The sequence below is a fragment of the Vulpes vulpes genome, chromosome 14 (assembly GCF_048418805.1).
Source record: "Vulpes vulpes isolate BD-2025 chromosome 14, VulVul3, whole genome shotgun sequence".
NCBI lineage: Eukaryota > Metazoa > Chordata > Mammalia > Carnivora > Canidae > Vulpes > Vulpes vulpes.
Genome location: NC_132793.1, coordinates 18,193,894 through 18,216,097, shown reverse-complemented (window position 1 = coordinate 18,216,097; position 22,204 = coordinate 18,193,894). Strand labels below are relative to the sequence as shown.

Here is a 22,204-nt window from a genome sequence, read left to right as displayed (position 1 = left end):
TTTGCCGTTTCTTCACCTCAGTGCTCCAGGAACCCTGATGTGCCAGGACTGGATCCCGGCTGTGCCTCCTGAGTGAAGGTGAGAACATGGGAATTCACACTCTCGATTTCCTTATATGCACTGAATCTAAACAGACATGTTCAAGGTTTGAGAGAGGATGTGCATTCACCTGATACCTCTAGGGAAGATCTGCCTGTTAAAGGGACCTTGAGTTGGTTCACCTCTGATACAGGTACAATTCTTCAGCGCTGCTTTTTTCTCTCCTCAACTCTATGCCTGCCAGCAGTTCTCTGCGGGAAGGTTAGCCTTGGGATGAGGTTATGCAAGGACAGGAGTCTGAGGGAGCCTCATTCTGGCTACAGATCAAGCTATATCATCTAATCCACCTATACAATTTACTAAAGCTCATCTTCTTTTCCCCCCTCAGATTTTATTTATTATGAGAGAAAGAGAGAATCTCAAGCAGACTCTGTACTGAGCACAGAGCCTGATGCAGGGCTCAATCTTACCACACTGAGATCAGGACCTGAGCTGAAATCAAGAGTTAGATGTTTAACTGACTGAGCTACCCAGGCACCCTGAAAGCTCACCTTTTGATCCGCCATAGTACTTCTGTGTCTATTCCTTAATTGGTTAAGATCTAGGCCTGTGGGAAGATAGAATTTACTGAACTCCTCAGGCTCTAGTAAGACCAGAGGAAACAGCATATGACACTTGATGTCATTTGTTTCATGAAGACCTAGATTTTAAAAAAACATCTCTAGCAATTCCTAAGCCTAATTCTACCCCCAAAGCACAGAAAACCCCACCAATGTGATCAGAAGAAAAAGATGAATGAGTGTTTAATAATAATAATGAAAAAGCACCAGAAAAGGTAACAGTGCTCCTTGACTTTTAGCTGACTTCTCAGAGAAAGGAGCTATGTTCTCCAGCTGCAGAAGCTGGTTTGTCCACAGACCTGCCTCAGGGCCTCAGGCCTCTTCTAGTCAGGTTGGCTTCCCTTTCAAGGCTCTGAGAGGGTCTTCCTTCGATCAGTCAAGAAACAGTGTCCCAGCATTGGCACTGCTTTCCCATGCTAGTTTGCCTGGGAATAACCATGGACTGCACCAGATCTTTCCACACTTTATGAGACCAGAGTGAATACTCACATGTTCTATCATCTGAACTCAGACCTCTGAGGCCAGGATGAAATCCCAGTAGGGTAAGGCATAAGGCCCTGTTTATGAGATTCTCTTTTCTGTGGCCCTGACATTTGTATCAGGCAGGACACATTTCAATCCACACACAGATAAATGTTCTGTGCCAAGGCCATCTTCCAAAAGAAATACAATCGTCTATCAGAGCAGGAATTGTGGTTCTTCAATAACCATAAAGAACTAGAGATGACTGAAAGCTTTCATTCATTTTACAAAAAATATGAGATTATGTACCCTTGTGTGAATGACTATCTGTAGGTCAACATGATGTAACTAGCAAGGATAGTACCAGGGAACAGACAGTCTCATTGTTTCCTACTGTTAGGCTTAGGAATGCATTGCACTGATGTTCACAGCGGAACTTAGCAGTAGTCTTGGGAACGACATGAAGGTCTCAAGGTTCCAGTACCCTGACTCTGTCCCCTACATCATATTTATGGCACACAGTACAAGGGCATGTGGAAGAGAGAGCATGTATATTGAGTGTGTACCATTCTGCAGGCAGCCTCCAGCCCCTGGGCTCCTCCCCACACCAACTAAGTACACAACCTTGCTCCATTTCTGTGGGCAACTCAGAACTAGACTTCCCTTTCACTGTCTTCTTCACAACCGATCCCACTCCCCACAAAGACTGCACTGATCAGGTTTCCTTGCCCTAACATCACTCTTCCCAATTCTTTAATTTCTACCTAGTCTGGCCAATATTTTAAAAATATAGGACAGTTCCCTCTAAGTACAAAACTTTTACAACAACAACAACAATGACAACAACAGAGCAGACAGCAGTAGGACCAGACCGGAAGATTCGGTGGCCAGTCTGGGAGCCCAAGAGTTGAGGAATTCTAACTCTAACTTGCACCTGGGGCTGCTGCCACCACTGACACCCTCACTCATTTACCTTCTGCCACATTCTTGGTTCAAGGTCCCACCCTGGATGGCCCGGAGTGCTGGTGGTCTGTTTCTCCACTGAGACTGAGCATTAGATTAAGTTCAGAAATTGACCAGACTAAAAGCCTCATGTGATCCAATTTCCATTTGACTTTGCTGCTATTCCTTTTATTCATCTCTTGCCAGCTCCCCAGCAGTAGATATTAAAAACAGCTTTTCCAAAGCCTCTCCCTTCTCCTGAGACCCCAATTCTGGACAGCCCCACCCACCCCCTCTGGCTGCTATGCATACAAATCGATCACCTCAGATGACTTCATCTTCCCTACCAGGCTCCACCACTCTCATTCTTGCTAGTTCCAGCTCTTGGCATTGGCACCTATTTGTAATTGGTAATGTCCAGGATTTCACCTAGATGAAGCATGGCATCCCCAAATCCTTGCCTTGACCATGACCTGCCTCCAAATGCCAACCCCATGCTTCCAATCCCCTCACCCTGGAAATTCCCCCAGGCATGCCTAGCTATCATGCCCTCAAATTACCCACCCAATTTCAGCTTCTCATACCATCATTCTCCCAGGTACCAAGGCTCAGTCAGGTGAGCACCGCAAAGGAGCAGAGAACTTTACAGGTGGCAAGGACTTAAGGATTCATCTGTATCAGAGTCAGCAAACTTCTATTATAATAGTAAATATGGTCTCTGTTGTGATACTCAACTATGCCACTGTAACATGGCAGCACTAGAGGTAACGTGTATACAATGGGTATGACTGTATTCCAATAAAACTACTTCAAGCCAGACAACCAATAGGCAATAACTTCCCACCACCTGATCTATATCACTATCCTAATTAGGTTCTCGCTAGTTACCTAATCAAATATTAGTTTTTGCTTATTTTTATGTCAGTATCAAGTACATTATTCTTTAAAAAAGTGGTTATTCATTATATGTAGCAACTCACCTTTGATCCAAATATCCCTTCACCAGTAGAAAGGCCTGATGGGGAACTAGTCGTGTCCACTGGTTTTCTCTGAAGCTGTACATTGAACACAGTGCCACACAGTTTGTTTTACAAATGATTTTTTCCCCTGAACTTTAGTCAACTGTCACCAATTTAATAATTTAGAGTGCCATTTTTCCAACTAGTAGACTGTTTTCTTCAAACAAAATCTTATTTGGAAACTCATTAAATGAAAAAGGCAAAGCAGAATGTGTGAAGCAGTAGGTCAGGCAGCAGCCCAAACGCCCCCCAGCTGAGCTCCTTTTCTGGTATCCCTTGCAGTGTCCTCTGAGAGGATATCCTTCAATTTTGTGACACAGAAGCCTCTAAACTTCTTTTATCAATCATCTGTATCATGAAAAAGGTTTTGAGCCACTACCACCTTCCCCACTGCATACTCACAATCCTAGTATTAACAAATATCCCATGATACAATATATGCTTAGGGTGAAGTTTATCATTTGTGAAAATGGATGTAAATCTAGAAATGGGATTCTTGACATGTCAGATCTTTTCTGTCTGACACACTGTCCAATGTGGCCAGAATGTCATTGTTTTTACTTTGAAACAGGGCAGATGAAGGACTCTGACCCAAAGAACTGTTAGCTCTGTCATTTTCCTGTTTATTTATGCTTATTTTTTAAAACTGTATTAACTCCAATCTTTATGATAATCTTTTAAAGCCACCAATTGTTTAATTTTTTTAGTTAAAACTAAAAAAAAATGTCTGCAAATTCACTCAATTGAGTACATATAAACTCTAATATGCAGTACTAAGTTGACAGCAAATGAACTAGGGAGTGCCTGTCACCTGGCCACACAATGGAATTCTGGGTTACCTGTCTCCTTTACTGTACAGGACATATGACCATCTAAGAAACCAACCAGTGAAAATGCCTGAATCACTCTATATTATCAAAAATTAGAGAACTAGTTAAGCTTAATATTTTTCTTTATGTCAGATAATAAAAATAAACAGTAGTTCTATATTTGGAGGCCACCACTGGGAAAAACCATTCGGTTTAAAGCAAAAAGAAAGAACCACTCCCTGATTAGTGGGAAAGGTCGACATTGACTTTTTATTCCGTTCACCCCTGCCCGAGGCCCTAAGCCTGCTGTCCAGCTGATACCACAGCATGGACACAGCAGACACTCTACAGCAAGCCGGGCCCCATCATGATGTTCTTAGATGCAGGGGCAGCTAAGGCAAACAGCAATCATCCTAGTGGTTACCTGCAAGTCATTTTGTGGGTTCCAGTCTGAATCAAATATGATGCAGGTATCGGCGGCTGTGAGATTGATGCCCAGGCCTCCCGCTCTGGTGCACAGAAGAAAGACAAAGCGGTCTGAGTCTGGCTTACAGAACCGGTCGATGGCTGCCTGGCGCAGGTTTCCCCGTACTCGCCCATCAATTCGCTCATAGGTGTATCTGAGGGGACCCAAATGAACGAAAGCCCAGGTGTTAATCATACTTCAATGGAGAGCAGCAAACAACGCAGGAAGCTGTTGACCCACGGCCTTAAATCCCTCACTTCTAAATGTGGACCAAATGAGAGTAGTCTGCAAGGAATCCCTCCCGCCCACATAGGCAGCAGGGCAGACGCCAGAGACTGCGCTGCAGAACGTACCCCCCCCCAAAACAGGCAAACAAAAACCAAAACAAAACAAAAATATCAGCCACAAACTAAGGTCTAGAAGAACTGTAAACATAAAATAACAATCCCCACAGCCTGAACATCTTATTCTCCAGTATTTCCCAGTTTTTACTTGCACTGAATCTACTAAGAAGACCAAGAAAAACACATAAAAGCCTCAACTGTCTACTTTATGTAGTGCTCTTAATAAGGAATCAAAGTTCAAATCAGTGTGTAGCTGCTTTGGGGTAACTTGAGAATGGTAAACAGACTGTACCAACAGGCAGTCCTTGTGCGTCTGGGCTGGTCATCTTCAGCCCGTCAGTTCTCCTGGGCAGCACACTTCCACACATATCCACCACAAGAAGGATATGAGCTGTGTTGGGGACAGGGGATGAAAACTGAGGACTTCTTAGAGGGAGAGAAAATAAGTACAGCTGGCTATCATTAAGAAGGCAAACACCTGTGTGGAAACAGGGGCAGAAAGCATAATGGGGAAGAGGATAAAAGGGAGAACAAAACTGAAACTGCTATGGGAGTGTGTTACTATCTGTCCATCCAATTTAAATACACAGAAGGCATCTTCGTGATGGAATCATGTGATTAATACAGAATCAATAAAGTAGCAATGTGGACAGCTGCTGATACCTTACTCTTTTCTTATGTACCCTGATGATGAATAAATTCACAAGGGGAGGGATCCCTGGGTGGCGCAGTGGTTTAGCGCGTGCCTTTGCCCCAGGGCGCGATCCTGGAGACCCAGGATCGAATCCCACGTCGGGCTCCCGGTGCATGGAGCCTGCTTCTCCCTCTGCCTATGTCTCTGCCTCTCTCTCTCTCTCTCTCTCTCTGTGTGTGTGTGACTATCATAAATAAATAAAAATTTAAAAAGAAAAAAAAAATTCACAAGGGGATGTTACCCAAGTACCAATCCTGAACAACAAGCAGGAACTGGCTGGTAAAGCAGAACGAAAAGGAAAATAACAAAAGGACCAAGTCACCCTGCACCTAAAGAACATGAATCCTAACAAAAACCTTATCGGTAGCCCACAGTTTGGGAAATCAGATTTCTAAAACATCAGATGAATAACCAGTAAGAGAATAAGGATAGACACTCTAGGGTAGACGACTCTGTGTGGGGATGGCTCTAGAAAACAGAGCGAGCAACATAATCCTGACTTCCTCGAGGAAAAGGAAAATCCATAAAGAGAAACCAGACCAACACAGGCCTCTAAGGGACACATATGAAGCAAAGAACCAAGTCTGAAAATACGTCTTCCTTCCACAAAGCCACAGTGCATCAGCACCTGGAATTACAGGTGTAGATTTCCCCTTTTTCTTCTTTTTTAATGTAATGGACGTCAGTATAATATGTGCTACTATGGTAGCAAATAAAACAGGAGGTGGTGACTTAATAAAGGCAGAGTAGGAAGAGCTTGTGTCTAAGATAAAAGCAAAGGGTTGTATGTCTGGATTCTACAAAACCATAAGGCAGTTAGGTATAATGGTCATTACTATTTTTAATAGCCACAGGAATAATAACTTGATATGCACCATCCCATTTACATCTCATGACAATCCTAAGGGCTGGTTTTATTATCATCCCCTCTGTATATCTGAGGAAACTTCAAAAACAAAAACAAGAAATTCCCCTCAGTCATTGAGCAGGTGAGTGAGCTGAACTGAGATCCTTTTAACTCAAAGTCCACATTCTTAACCAGTTTGCTATATGGCCTTCATAATGTATCCTACATTTCAATGCAGGAGGATGGAAAGACTGCCTGAAAAACTTAAAAGAGAAAATTAAAGGATAAAATAAGAAACACTGGTAAATTAGACCTGATAACTCTAGTGGAAGCTGGCAGAAGAAACTATAGGTAATGACATGGTTTTGATACCAGTACTCAGAATTCTGGGCATATGGTTGATGCAATGGAAGAAGCACAGGATTTGGAGTCAGAAGACAAGGTTGAGATCCAATTAAACAGAAGTTGCCACCACCCTCACCATCGCATGTGGACGATTAATGCTGAAGGCACCAAGGATTCCCCAGCTATCAGAGAGGAGCTAGATGCCCATGGATTGAGGTAGGCAGGGAATTAGCACAGCTTTAAGGACAAGGAGAAACCAATAAATAGCAATGCTATAACTCAACCACCACCCAGGGGAAAAATTCCCATACAATTATAGTGTTCTGCAAGCTATGACATAACAACAGCTTTAGAAACTGTGCAGGATGATTGGAACATTAATTCTCATTTCTATTATTCATTCAGTTTTGAGGGAGTGCTCTCAAAGAACACAAAGCTAAAAATCTATCCCATTATGTGAGTTCTCTTAAACTGTTCCTCACCCACTCCCTTCTGAGCCAGATCCCTTGGCTATGCCCTCACCCCAGTATGAGAATATGGCATGAAATTAAACGGGAACAAAACCAAACTGACAGCTGGAGAGGCATCAAGCCTCGAGAACAAAGAAGATCTTGAGGGCTAGTAAGTCTGAATGAAGAAATCAGACATCAAAAAATTTTCCATAACACACATCAGTGTAGCAATTAACCCTCTGCGTCAACTGTATTTTGAACAAAGTCCCTGGGAGTTTATGCGGCTCATCAAACTGTAATTCTCAGTCACTGTCAAATTTCAACAAGAAGCAGGTGGCAGTCTGGAAAACCTGTGTGCTTTGTTTTGGGGAGGGGGGGCGGTGACGCATTTTTGGCACAACAGGAAATGCTGACCTCAGAAGGCCTGAAGGGAAATGAAAAACTTTCTCATCTCTCAGCAATAACTAGCTGGAAAACAAGGAATGAAAAAAAGAAAATCCCATTCACAATAGTTATACACATATAGAATACAGATTAGGCTCAAAGTAAGAAACATGCAGGACTTGGCAACATGACTCTAGGTGCCATGTTGGTTTGTTCACCATGCCCTAACACCTACAGAGGTTCTAACACAAGGCAGGTACCTCATAAATATTTATTGAAAACAACAGTGTATATAAAGACCTGAATATGTGCAGAGTATCAGGTTCTTTAGTACTGAAAAGATATCAATCCTGTTCTACTAACTGTGTAAAAGCCAACCAAATCCCAGCAAATGGATAGATGTATAAATACAAATATGCATATGTGTGTATACACATACACATATATTTTTTTCTGTAGTTGGGGATAGATGAAAAAAGAGTAACTCTGAAATTTATCTACAATAATACCTGAGTAAAGGAGTAGAAATACAAAGAATACAAAGGTAGGACACACACCCTGCATAGACAGTATCTCAGTATATTTTATGGACAATATTTTATATGACTGGAGGAAAAGATGTACTATAATGATAAACAAAAAATTAGACACATTTGGAAGTAAATTAGATCTCCACCATTTACCAAAACTACAGAAAGACTAAAGATTTGAAATGTTAAAAAAAAAAATCAAAGAAATTCAGTTAAAGATTCTCAAGTGAGAAATAACTGAATTCAGGAGTGTTTGGGTGGCTCAGTCAGTTAATTGTCCAACTGTTGATCTCAGGTCAGGTCTTGATATCAGGGTCTTGAGTTCAAGCCTTATATTGGGCTCCACATGCTGGGCATGGAGCCTACGAAAGAAAGAAAGAAAGAAAGAAAAAGAAAGGAAGAAAAAAAAGGAAGAAAGGAAGAAAGGAAGGAAGGAAGGAAGGAAGGAAGGAAGAAAGAAGAGAAAGCAAAAGAAAAGAAAGAACTTAATTCAATATTGCAGAATATCCAAAGGGATCGGGCACCAGGTAATCCTGAAAATGGGGAAGCAAAGAGTCTAAAACAGAGGAACAGCTGAATATTTGTGAAAGTATCAGCCTATAGATCACCCACTCCAGCCAGAGGGTTAAACAGAAGACCTGTAACTCGCTCTACCCCACAGTTAGAGGTACTATACTGATAAAAGGGAAGAGCTAGAGACTGAGAATTCCCTAGTTCTCTCCATCCCTTCACCACAATTGGTTCCCAGTACAATCAAGTTCCCATCTTATAGGCAGAAGAGAAAAGAAAGACACCTTGAAATATAGACATTGGGACGTTCCTGCTGAATGGACAGTGTTCACATACAGGAGAGCCTATGATCTGAAGCACAGAGTCTCTGCTTCTGGAATGGAGTGGGAAGGTCCTAACACATCAACCCTCCAGCAAGTAACAACCATAAAATGGACAAAATACAAAAAACAAACAAACAAACAAACAAAAAACCCACAAGTAAACAGGAAAACCAATCAGAGGACAACTGGAAAGTTGAGGAAAGAAGGCAGAAATTTGTAGTTTTGGCCAAAGGCAAAGCCACCGTTATGGTGGCAGAGGAGCAAGGCAGCTACAAACTTGATAAAATGCCACTATCTTTTGGACCAGGGGCACCAGAGGAAGGAATCTAGGGCAATGAGTACTGCCAGAGGGTGAGAAGGGATCTACTAAAAGTAGAGACACGGAGACAGTGAACCCCAAATTCTGGCTACAGACTCTACCAAACACTAGCTAGACTGGCTGATCTCTCCAACTTACACATGCTTGAGGAGGCTTAAGGCAGCTCAGCTGAGACTGGAGCTGCTGCTGACCAGAAACACTGACAGGATGTGCATTCTGGGTCTCCCCTAGTGAACTGCCTCCAGATCAAACTCGCCATCTTCACAGTACCAGAGCAGAATCTTGCATCTCCACAACAAAGTATTCGCAATGTTCAGGGGGAAACACCAAAATTATGCAACAAACTTGTGTGAAGAAAAAGGAGAAACATGACCCATTATTAAGGTGTCAAGTCTAACATGTTATAATTAAAGCAGCTATTACAATTATGCTCAGGGAAGAATGTATATAGTAAAGATAGGAAATCACAGCAAAGGAACACAAAAGTTAAGAATCACATGGAAAGCTTACAACTAAAGTACAATCTCTAAAAGAAAGCACTGGATGAGTGTAATAATTAGCACAATGGAAACTGACAGAGAAAAGAATCAGAAGACAGATAAAAGAAGAAAAAACAGACTGAAACAAATAAAAGAATAGAGCCTATGGACTGTGGAACAATATGAGAAGGTCAAACATACAGGTGATTGCAGTCTCACAAAGAAACAAAAGAATGGAGCAAAAGGAAAAAAAAGAAACTGAAGGAGAACTGGCCAAGCACTTCAAAGTTGGATGAAAGATAAACATTTACAAATTTAAGAAGCTCAATGAAATCTACACAGGATGAATGCCACACATCACAAACTGTTAAAAATCAAAAGACAATCTTGGTAAAACACGACATTACATACAAGGGAATAGGAACCTAAATGACCACAGACCTTCTTATCAGAAACCATGGGCCAGGACACAGTGGAATAACATTTAAAAGTGCTGAAAGGAGAAGGAAAAAAAAAAAAAAAGGCCAACCTAGAGTTCTAACATGAAAAGGAGACAAACGAACAAAAAGAAAAAAAAATCTGACTTGGAGAAAACAGATACTGTAGGAAGATTAAAAAATAAAACAAAATCCCTCTATGATGATTCATCTCAAAAAGGCAGACAATGCACCTCTGAAACAACCAGTTGAATGCTATGAAAATTGATATTTTAGAGAACAAAATATTCTAGGAAATTGAAAATACAATTACATAATGAAAAAATGAAAACCTAGGGGTGGGAGGACAGAGTAGAAGAAAGAATCCCACCAAAGGTGTAGTAAAATATAGTAAAGAAAATCAAGTGAGCGGTCTAGAAGGTCTGACATATAAATAACAGGAGTCCACAAAGAGAAAAAAGTGGAAGATAAAATACAAATTCCCCAGAACTGAAGGAACACAGATCTCAGATGAGAAAGACCTGATCAGTAGCCAGTTCAACGGATCCCATACAAAGGACAGTTCAGTGTATGATTCCAGAGCCCTGGGACAAAGAGGAAAAGTCAAAGCTTCTGAATAGAAAAAAACATGTCACATACACAGACCAGGAAGCACAAGGGCTTTGGACTTCTAAGAAGCAACAATGGAAGCTAGAAGACAGTGGACCAAACCCTCAAAATTCTGTGGGGAAATTACTTCTAACCTAGAATCCCAAACCCAGCCAAAGTGCTACTCAAGGAAGAGTCAACTGAAGATATTCCAGGGAGTATCAACATTCACTTATCATCCATCCTCCCTCAGAAGCTCCCCGAGGCCATACATGGGATCCACCAAGGAGGAGATTTCATTCAAGAGGGAAGGAAAGAAACTTGTCAGTGGGAAGGCAGGAGAGCACAGGTGGTGGTGTGTTAGCAGGAGGGAAGAGCACCAGGCCGGAGAGGGTCACCATGGGTGGTCCTACCAGAGGTGGCTCTGAGCAGACGGAGTGGACACGCTTGAACACAAGAGGAGACTTACACAATCGAGGTGAATTTTGGAACCAAAATTATCATAGGGAAACAATGACAGGCAATCAAATAAAAAAAGAATTTTTAGTTTCAGGGGAAAAAAATTGTGCAAGAAAAAAATTATAAGCAGCATACTAGATGGCTGGGCTGTCACTTAGTGTTTGCAGGAGTCATGTGGGGAGGAGGGGCAATGAGAGAAAACAAATGCTTATCTTCCATAGTGGGAACAGGTAATACACCAAACTGAAAATCATCAAGAAATTACAACTACTAACATTATTTAGGTATAGCTATAAATACCAAAAGAAACAGTATAAAGAGTTTACAGTAATAGTTTCGGGGCTGGGTGGGATGGGTGCTATTGGGAAAGGTACTTTTTTTGAAAGTCTAACAAAATAATTTGGCTCTTTAAAATACATACATGTATAACTTTCCTGGAATAAAAACTAAATTAAAAAGAGAAAATTAATGATGATATTAAGGCCAGAAGAACCCTGTTTGATGCAGCTGGGGTGAAGAAACCACACCAAAAAACCGTAAAGAAAATACTTAAGAATATTTATTTGAGTGTGTGGTTGAGAGATAGGGGAAGCCTTTTTAAGCCTATTAGTTTAAGCATTTAACCTTAAATTTAAGCATAAATAAGCATTTAAGTTTATTTAAAGCTGTTTTAAAATGTGAGTTTTGACTACTAGAAAACTTGAAACTTCTAAAAGTAAGATAAACAAACAAAAAAATCATACCCATAAACAAAAAGTAAAAAACAATACTAGGGAATAGTATGCTATATTCTTAAGTAAACAAATAATTCTTATAATAAAAAGGCAAAGAGCAACAGAAAATGGAAGAACACGAATAAGCAGTTCACACACACAAAACTGCAAATAGCTAATATATATAGAAAAATATTTACTCTCATTATTATTCAGAAATACAACTTAAGAGACCATAATTTTGGCTCACTGAATTAGCTAAGATTAAGTGGGGTATGGGGGGAAAAGCAAGGGGAGAGAAAGCATTCTCGTACATTGTTGAAAGGCATAAAGCTAACAATATCTTTCCAGAGGGTATTTTGGAAATATGTATCAAGTGCTTTTAAAAGTGTACATCAGAACTTAGCCTAAGGAATAACTGGAAACATTCACAATGACCCTAAAGGGACAGCTACAGGGTTCCTTAAAATCCTGAAAAACTGGGAACAACATATGGTGTCATCAAAACCAGGCTGTAGAAAATGAATTTTTAAAAAACTCATGATATATTAAAAAGGTGAACTACAAAATAGAATGTAGAATATTAACAAATGGACGACAAAACTAAATGTTTGTGTGCACAAAATAGAAAAGATATTCCATCTTGTGTATGAGTGGGAGCTTGGAGTCAGTGGTAAGGTCATATATATCTGACTTTTCAAAGGAAATTTAATACTTAAATAATTTGAAAACAAAATGAGCAATAGATGATAAGGACAAAGAGCATAAAAGGGAGCTATGAGACATCTGTATTTGGTAAAAGTCTGTTTATTACACTGTTACCCATTTTGCAGGGGAGGTTCTTTTAAAAAACAAACTGCGAGTCAGTAGTTGTATATATTTTGAAGAGTTAGATAATATAAGAAGCAAGTTTTTGGCAATGGGTTCCTAATCTATAGTAAATTTATAAAATATGAAATTGCGTTAACTAGTTTTGATTTACTCATTATACCTTCCCAAAGAAAAAAATAATACACATCTCAAGAATTCTCTACCTAAAGACCTCCACTGTAGGACTCTGAGGAATTCTTTTATTGTCTAATTTGATTCTGGAGAACGATTTATGTCACATTAAATGTCAGCATATCCCACTGCTGAATGTGTCAGTTCTGTTAACACTTCTTCTATCAATTACATGTTACAACACCTAACAGGATTTTTAAGATCAGAATATTTAAGACAACTGTGATTTGCTGATTACTTTATGAAACCAAAGCTTTCCTTTAAACTTAGCAATGCCTAAACTAATAGTTTCTATGACCTTGAAAAGTCTTTTATCATTGCACAAATTCTTAAAAATCCATTTATCATCATTGGATCATTGATGTATCCCAGTGACTGGGAACGTAAAGTCCACTATATAAAGTGACAAATGTAATGTCCACACAGAATCAAAACAACCCATATAACATAACACCACAGACTGTTTACCTGTGTGAGTGATGGAACTTAGGCTCAAGGAATTATAGGAGTATGAACAAGAAAACAGATTGGAATGCCACAGCTAGTGTATCATAAAACCTTAGAGGGTTTGCTGAGAAAGGACATAAAGTATACCCAATTTTTTTGTGAGCTGTCAACTTATACTCTTTTAGCAACTTGATACAGTGATGCTTTCCAGGTAGTATTTCTCTCATCATTATTAAGGGAGAAAAAAAAAGTAAATGCATTATTTTCTTAACCTTTTAAGTAAAACAAGGGCTCCATATCAGAGGCTGTGAAATTCCCTTTAGGCAGTTAAAATTGGGCCTACTTGGTCACAGAATTTAACTCTGAATTTCAGTCAATCTTTAGGAAGAGATTACTTTTCTCCATGTTTGAATGCTTTGTTGTTGTTAAAACATCATTTTTAAATGAATCAAAAGGTACCCAAAAAAAGGAATTGCCTGCAGCATCTGATGCACAGCTTTGAAGGAAGTTCTCACCTTCTCTGGATGAGATAATCTTCCAGGATATCGAGACATCGCACCATCTGGGAGAAGATGAGTACTTTGTGACCACCTGCAATCAGCTTAGGGAGCAGTTTATCAATCAGCACCAGTTTCCCTGCTGCTTGAATCATGGCCTGCAGCTGAAAGTCAGGGGCATCAGGACTGTGAGTTTTTCGGAAATCTTCCAGAATTTTCTCCTCTGCCCCTGAAAAGGAATGGAACAAAACTATTCCTTGAACAAACTCTGAGGGTAAAAACTGCTTTTTGCTCTACAGATCCTGTAAGAAATGAAATGAATTTCTAGATCCAGACCAACAGTCCAGTGAGGCGATGCTCTGTGTGCATACTTTGTGCCCTCAGCAAAGGGTTCTGCAGTGGCACCAGGGCCATTTTGCAGAGAACACAGGTGCTTTTGCTTTCCTGGCAAACCTTACCAAGTAGAGAAAGAACTGGAGATATCAAGGTGAATCATACAAGTAAAGAAACCTCTACAGAGGGATCCCTGGGTGGTGCAGCGGTTTGGCGCCTGCCTTTGGCCCAGGGCGTGATCCTGGAGACCCGGGATCGAATCCCACATCAGGCTCCCGGTGCATGGAGCCTGCTTCTCCCTCTGCTTCTCCCTCTGCCATGTCTCTGCCTCTCTCTCTCTCTCTCTCTGTGACTATCATAAATAAATAAATAAATAAATAAATAAATAAATAAATAAATAAAAGAAACCTCTACAGAAAGGTGACAAAAGGACAAACCTATTGATATCATAAAAACTAGCTGTAAGCAAATTCAAGCTACAATTTGATGTAAAATTTTATCAGAAAGTTTTATTGTTAAAAAAAAGCTTCTGATGTGTTCTCTAGTTAGTATAATTAACTGTTAATTTATCTGCAGAGAGTTTTAATTTGATAGCATCACGATCATTTATTCAGCTAAGTAATACAATTCCGTGTCCCAAAGTGCACAGTATGTGCTGGACTGCAAGTAAATACAGGATAGCAGATTGATGAGTGCTGTCCATCCTCTCTGATGGCAGAGAGTTGGTAGAGAAATTAGCTTTGTGCACTCACTACCAGATGGCTTACCCAGATCCACCAACCACTCTGAGCCCCATACATCACAGAAAAGCATACATATATCCTAGCATTTAATGGAACTCAAAACATAGGACTGCTGGTTATCATTAGCTTCTGGCAGAGATCCACAGCCGTCCTGAGCTGTTCCCTGCTTCGCCGACTCACCATTGATCAAGTACGGATGGTTACAGCACTTTCTCAGCTCCATCATGGTGTTGATGAGATTGGGCATGTTGTGCTGATTTGCACCCTTGGTCAGGAAGGAAAAGTTCTTCTCCAGGATGGCACGGTAGTACTTTTTCTGGATATTGGTCAGCTCTACTTCAATGATCGTCTCTTGTTTGGGAGCAAGGTTCTTTTCCACATCATCTTTCAGCCGCCGAAGCATCATGGGTTTTAGGATAGACTGCAGTTTCTTCACCTGTCCAGAGAAATGAGACCTGTTCACCTGCCCATATCAGATTTTAATGGTTGATTACTGAGGTATTCCAACTTTTACCACACTCTCCTGGGCATCTAATCATAGTATGGTGGTAGTAGATGACATGAAAGATCATGACTGATCCCTAAACATGGGGAGTTTATAATTGGACCTCAAGAAAAAAAGGGATCCAGTTTTGGGACACCTGGGGGCTCAATGGTTGAGCATCTGCCATCGGCTCAGGGTGTGACCCGGGGTCCTGGGATCAAGTCCCACATCAGGCTCTCCACATGGAGCTTGCTTCTGCCTATGTCTCTACCTCTCTCTGTGTGTCTCTCATGAATAAATAAATAAATAAATAAATAAATAAATAAATAAATAAATCTATCTTTAAAAGGGGGGGGGGGGCGTCTGGTTTTAATTCCCAAACAGTCACTGAGAACCTAGGTGGCAACCTTACAACAGATAAAAGGAGAAAGATATAAAAGACAGTACCTACTCTCTAGGATGGAGAAAACAAATGCCTCTCAAACACGCCCACACTGTGCAGCCATAACCTGAGGACAACTTTAGCTATAGGAGGGACAAGTGACACATTACACTTAATGCTGAGAGAACAAAGTAAAAAGTAGAGGCAACTGAGGGGTGGGCAAAATGTGTGAAGGGGGCTCAAAGGGGGTGGTAACTTTCCGTTACAAAATAAGTCCCAGGAATGTAATTTAGACCACAATGACTATAGTTAATAATACTGTATAACTGAAAGCAGCTAGGAGAGGAGATCTTAAAAGTCCTCATTACTAGAGAAAAAACGGTGGCTACATATGTGACAAATGTTAACTAGACTTATTACGGTGATCATTTCATAATATGTACATATATCGAATCATTATCATGCACACCTGACACTAAAGTTACAGGTCAATCATATTTTAGGTTTAAAAAATAAAAAAAGAAGAAGTAGAGGCACTCTGGAAGCAGACCCCTCCTACAGCTTCTAAGTAACAGCAGCAAACATGTTTGGTGTAGCAGCATGTAGGGAATTGATGCTGTAAGATGAGGTCTCTCATGCCATCACATGAGCTGTCATCTCAGGGGCACTTTGAACTGACAGTAGTAGTCTTTGCTATGTTTTGTCTGTTCTTCTCCTAAAAGCTCAGACCTGGACAGTACATCTCTATTCACCCGACTGCACTGGCAAGGTGACTTGCTTCCTCTCCCAAGAAGACAATGACAGACAAGGGATTCAAAAACCAAGGCGCCTGACTTAACCCTGAGCTAAAACATGAGACCTGTAAGATTAATCCAGGTGGAAAAATAAAATAAGGAAGGGCAAGTGCAAAAGACTGAGTTTTAAGTTATAAAGGGCTATTCAAAAACGTTTTAGGGTACATCCGGGTGGCTTAGATGGTTAAGTGTCTGCCTTTGGCTCAGGTCATGATCTTGAGGTCCTGGGATTGAGCCCCATGTCAGGCTCCCTGCTCAGCCGGGAGCCTGCTCTCCCTATCCTTCTGTCCCTCCCCTTTGCTTGTGCTTTTTCTCGCTATCTCTGTCTCTCAAATAAATCTTTTTAAAAAATGTATTAAAAGGGGGTACATTCTGCATAAAAAAGTTGTGTGCAGAATCAATGCTCCTGAAAAAAAAATATAAAATGACTTACAGACAGTGATTTAGCAGAGTCAGTAGAACAGATTTTAAACAATGATGAACATGCTTCATTTGGAAGCTGATACATTTTGGAACTTTTTTTTTTTCTGTGATTTAAAATACAGACATTTGATGCCCTTTTTAAAGTTTTCTCCTAACTAACCACAACCTTAAATCTAACCCATTTCTGGGACCTTGATTTTATCGACCACGGTACTTAGGAATCTATCCCCCAAGTGGATTAGGAATTACTATATAAGATCCCAAAGGGAAAGACACACGTAGATAATTATTAAAGATATGGACAAATGCCAATCTGCCACATGCTGGGTTCAGCTTTGCCCTTTGCTTGGTTCATACCTTGAATCATTTAGAGTATACTATATGCCAGACACTGTGCTGGTCAATACAACAAACACAACCTGGAGAAGAGGTGGGCCTTGTCCTCAAGGAGGTCATTGTCTAGGAAGAAGAAAAAATGCATACCACAAAATAAGTGCAACGGGAGAAGAGGACACATTGCTAATGGTCCAAAAATGGAGAGAGGGTTGGGAGCTGGCTTTTGAAAGATCAATAGATACTGCAAACATAGAGAAGTGGAATGAAGCTGGATTATTCACTGCCCTCAAAGTCTGACTTGTCACAGAAGTAGAAACAGACTGGAACCACAGAATGTACTCCTGACATCTGTTAGTGAAATTCCCAAACCTTCTCAGTTACCCAATTCTCTGCCCCAACCCACTCTCACACCATTGCTAGGTTAATTTAGCATAACTAATTATGTCATCCCTGCAATTAAATCTTTGCATTGCTTCCCTAATACCTCTCAAATACTTCAAGCCATCTTTCAAGACCTTCCCATGATATAACCCTCACCCTCTCTGGCCTCACGCTCCACAATTCATCGACACGGTTTCCAGCTCAACCAGATGATTCCCTACAACCGAATAAATTCCATGGCAGATTATGCCAGGTGTTTTTTTTCTCCTGTGCAAACCAGTCACCATCTTTTCTCTCTCCACAACGGAAAATATACCAACCTTTCAAAGTCCCATTTCCAAATTGCTCTCTGTCCACAAAGGCTTTCCCAATTCCCAGAGGTGATCTTTTTTCTTCTAAAATCTCCGTTCTATTACTTGTTCCTCTTATAGCATTTCAACTTGTCTGGCTTATTTCCATAATTTCTAGTCAAGATTTCTACCCATCTCATATAATAGATACTTATTAATGTTGGCTGTTCTGATTTAGCTTTTAGTCCAATAAGATGGATTCAGGACTAGATCTCTGAAAACCAATCTGGTTGATTTGGACAAAATTGGACTTACCAACTCTTCTAGTATATGACTGCCTTCTTTTCCTCACTACCTGTATAGTTTGTTATACTCAGGAAGATGAGCTTGGGAACATGTTGCAGGATGTAGGAGGAAAGATGAAGGATGAGGAAAGCAGAAGAAGGCACCACGCTCCTGAGTTCAGGATGAAACAAAATCACTGAACTCACATGTGAGATCAATGAAGGCAAGAGGCCTGATATGCTAATACAGGGTATTTTGGATGTTGATTCATTTATCCTCCAGAGTAGTAAGAACTCCTAATGATCAGTTTACCCTCCCTGACATAAAAACAAATTAAATAAAGGAGGTAATGCTCTTTTTAGCAGAGATGTGAGGACTTGCTAATGCCTATCCCTACAATGGCTTATTCTCTCCTTGATGGTGAAGGTAATCACCACATTATCGTCAATCCTTCAGGCCCTTATTTACCTGTTCCTCTGTTTTCAGATCTCCAAATTCCTCCAAGAAAGCAGTCTCTGAAGGAAACTGTGATGGCTCCAGAAAATTCAGCAAGCTGAAGAGCTCTTCCACAGAGTTCTGCAAGGGTGTCCCAGTGAGCAGCACTTTGTGTTCCTGCACAAATTAACAGTACAAAATGAGCAATGTTTGAGCCACCAAAACAGTATGCTTTGGGGGGCGGGGGGGATCAAGCCAGGGCATTCTGTACTCACTTTGGGGCAATTAGGTTTTGTTTTAATGAAAAGATAGGATGTCACCATTTCATGGTCGGTATAGTCAATAAAAAGATAAACATTCCTTTTACATCATTGATTCTAGCAGCAATTTCACGTTAGTAAAAGCAACATTCATTCATTATTACTACCCTCTACATACTGGGCATTGGGCCAAGGCCATCATCCTTGGTACCGGATCATTCAAGGTCTTGGAAACAAGCCAAAACACCTTACATAACCAGGTCACAAATTTCATGCTATTTAAGGCTACCCTGGGTCCTCTTGGGAATCTATTTGTGGCAAAGGTCCAATTATTGACCCAGTTTGTAACAAAAAAACCCTTCTGATTTCCTACACTATCACAGGTATAGAAGGCAAAAAAAAAAAAAAGAAGAGAATAAACAGACTCTGTACAAGTTAGCTACAATGCAGAATGGCTACAGAATGCTTCCATACTGAATAGATGGAACCTGTGTTAATGTAATGAGCTTGCTAGCTCTCACCAGGGCCATGAGCTTTAGACCCTCCAGAAGTTTGCAGTTCCTGTTCTTCAATCTGTGGGCTTCATCAATGATCACACAGCTCCAGTGAATCTTTTTCAGCTCCGGGCAGTCTGCCAGGATCATCTCAAACGTTGTGATGACAACATGGAACTTGAAGACTCCTGAAAGGGGGTTTCCCTGAGGGTGACACAATGGAAGGTGAAGCTTTATGTCATGACTACAGAATTCAGCTAATGTGCTCCCAACAGAAGCAGAGGAGGCAGGACTGTAAAATGCTAGAGCCTAGGTAAGAGAAGCCAGTAAACACTGTACTTCCTTGTTTGCGGAAAGAGAATATATAAGGATGAACCAGCTATTTAGACAAGAGAGAGACCTCATTGCATCGATGAAACACAAGTAAGAGACACGGGCTCTCACAATGGCCAGACTTGTAAGTAAATATGGAAGACACTGCAAGGAAGCTTTTTATTTATTATGTATTAATTGCCATGGTAAGGGGCAGCCCCGGTGGCTCGGCGGTTTAGCGCCTTCAGCCCAGGGCCTGATCCTGGAGACCCGGGATCGAGCCCCGCGTCGGGCTCCCTGCATGGAGCCTGCTTCTCCCTCTGCCTCTCTGTCTCTCCATCTCTTATGAATAAATAAATAAAATCTTTAAAAAAAAAAAAGCCATGGTATTGATTCAAACACACCCAGCCAGGGCTGGTCTCAACAACGCAGAGCCTGAATACCCAAGGAGATCTCCTTTGCTCCTATTCAGATACGGTTAATTTTACCTTGTAACTGGGGTTCCAGCACAGGTTTCAAAGTAATGTTCCTGACTGGCCTGGGATAAGAGGCACTGGGCAGGACACATCTTTGTCTTTTACCTATCTTAGTGTTACCAAAACATTTAAAGAGCAGAGCCGCATACCATGTTAGAGCATGTCTTAAATTTCTTCTAAGTGTCTCCTTTTGCTGTTAATGAAATCCGTGGGGGAGAACACTGACTTTCCTCTGATTAGATTCATTTACTTTTCACCTTGCTTGATAATAAAAACCAGTGGCCCGGACAAACCAGCATACTCAGTAAAGTGACTATAAGTAACAAACCCCCCCCCAAGTCCTCCAATTAGTGTGCTTTTAACAATTTGAATCCTGTCTTCTCTTTATCCTTCCCTGTTAAATGTGTTAACATCCCCTTCAAAACTCCCTGGCTAGGAACCCATCCTCTGTATACTAATTCTTCCGCTCACTTTTTTTCACTGAGCATATAACAAGTCAGATAAAAAATCTTCTGCATGTAAAAGCAACTTCATAAGCCAACTATGAAGCCAAGCTTTCAGTATCCTAAAAAGAGCCTCTGGCATTTTTTAGAGAGTGGAAAGCATGCCCTACAAATCCTATGCTTATCACAAACTAAACTGCCAAGGGGGAGCAAGAAGTCTGCCTCAATAAACGTTAAGACTCTACAAAGTCAGTCAACAGTAACTCAAGGTGCAGGGCATTAAAACTCTTGAAGACAAGTGACAGGAAGGCTGTTTGAAATGATGACATCAAGCTGGCACCAGGTCTGAGACCTGTGTAAGACTCACCTGTGCATCTCTGTATACCATCTCATACTGCTGGATCATCTGCCTGCTGATCTGGCTGCCATGGTACACAATGGCATTCATCTCTGTCCATGTCCTGAACTCCCGCTCCCAGTTTGTGATGGTGGAGAGTGGGGCGATGATGAGGAATGGGCCGTGGATTCCCCGGAGGAATATCTCTGAGAGGAATGTGATAGACTGGATGGTTTTCCCAAGGCCCATCTCATCAGCCAAAATACAATTTTTTCTGCAAAGATTAAGAAATACAGATAATTCATCATCAATATAGGAAAGAGGTAGAGGTTGGGTATAACTAAAAAGATACTTTAGAAGCACACCTTGACTTGGAAGGTCATCAGTGAAGGGCCTTCTCAGCATTTTCCACAGATGCAACTGAGGCACATTTTTAGTCTTATGCTTTATACCCTACCTTCTTCCAAAAAGGAATTAGGGCAACTTGGGAGAAAATATAGGAAAGAGGTCCATAGAATATAAACTGAAAATACTAAAAATTAAAATAATAGATACAATGAGAAAAAATATTTGCTTTAAAACTAAGCCAATTTCTGTATCTGACAAACTTCATGGAAGTCAATGCAAAAATAAAAAGAGAAGTCATTGTGATTTTCCTTGTCCATTTTTTGTGTCAGAGGATAAACTTTTAACTCACAATTTATTTCTCTAAGAAATAAATTTCTTATAGAGTAAAAATGTTGGTCTCTTTAGTGGCCCAGAACTCCAAACTGCACAGAGCTGACACTCGGAGGGTGTGGCCCCCCTCAATCTCACTCCTCACAGGACAGAAGGCACTGGAAAACTCAGGTGAGCAGTGCTCCAAGGGGCTGTGTGAATAAGTGGCACAGGCTTCTAGGACACAGGTTACCTTGTCCTAGACCCTCCAGAAGTTTGCAGTTCCTGTGTTCTTGTGTGTTCTCCACTACGGTATGCTATCTTTAGAATCCATACTAGGGTACACAGTAGAACATTACAAAAATTTCAAAGTTCATCTGTTTCAGGTAGATTGTGATGGGAACTGAAACATGGAAGAGTCCAAAACTGAGTGGTACAGCTCAAGTCTATAATATCCAGGGCTCACAAACAAGTAGCAGAGTTGGGGCTATAATCCAGATCCATTTCCTTTTAGACCCAATTTTTTTCTAAAGACTCAGAGATAATGATCTTTTGGATTTTGCTTCCTCTAGGTTGGGCCTAACCTTTTGGCAAGAATGGCAAAGAAAAAAG

General features: G+C 40.8%; 1 protein-coding gene across 13 annotated transcripts in view; it reads right to left on the bottom strand.

Moving 5' to 3' along the window:
* Window positions 1-22,204, bottom strand: part of CHD6 (chromodomain helicase DNA binding protein 6) — a 202,143-nt gene that overhangs the window by 68,850 nt on the left and 111,089 nt on the right. For 7 of the 13 annotated variants that reach the window (XM_072735842.1, XM_072735833.1, XM_072735836.1 and 4 more), the window contains 7 exons: window positions 20,966-21,209; window positions 19,395-19,571; window positions 18,647-18,790; window positions 14,984-15,239; window positions 13,746-13,956; window positions 4,316-4,511; window positions 3,044-3,118 (listed from right to left, as the gene is read on the bottom strand). In XM_072735842.1, coding sequence (XP_072591943.1) covers window positions 3,044-3,118; window positions 4,316-4,511; window positions 13,746-13,956; window positions 14,984-15,239; window positions 18,647-18,790; window positions 19,395-19,571; window positions 20,966-21,209 — 1,303 coding nt within the window. The remainder of the gene's footprint in view (window positions 1-3,043; window positions 3,119-4,315; window positions 4,512-13,745; window positions 13,957-14,983; window positions 15,240-18,646; window positions 18,791-19,394; window positions 19,572-20,965; window positions 21,210-22,204) is intronic. The other 6 variants (XM_072735839.1, XM_072735843.1, XM_026009654.2 and 3 more) reach the window with 1 other exon arrangement.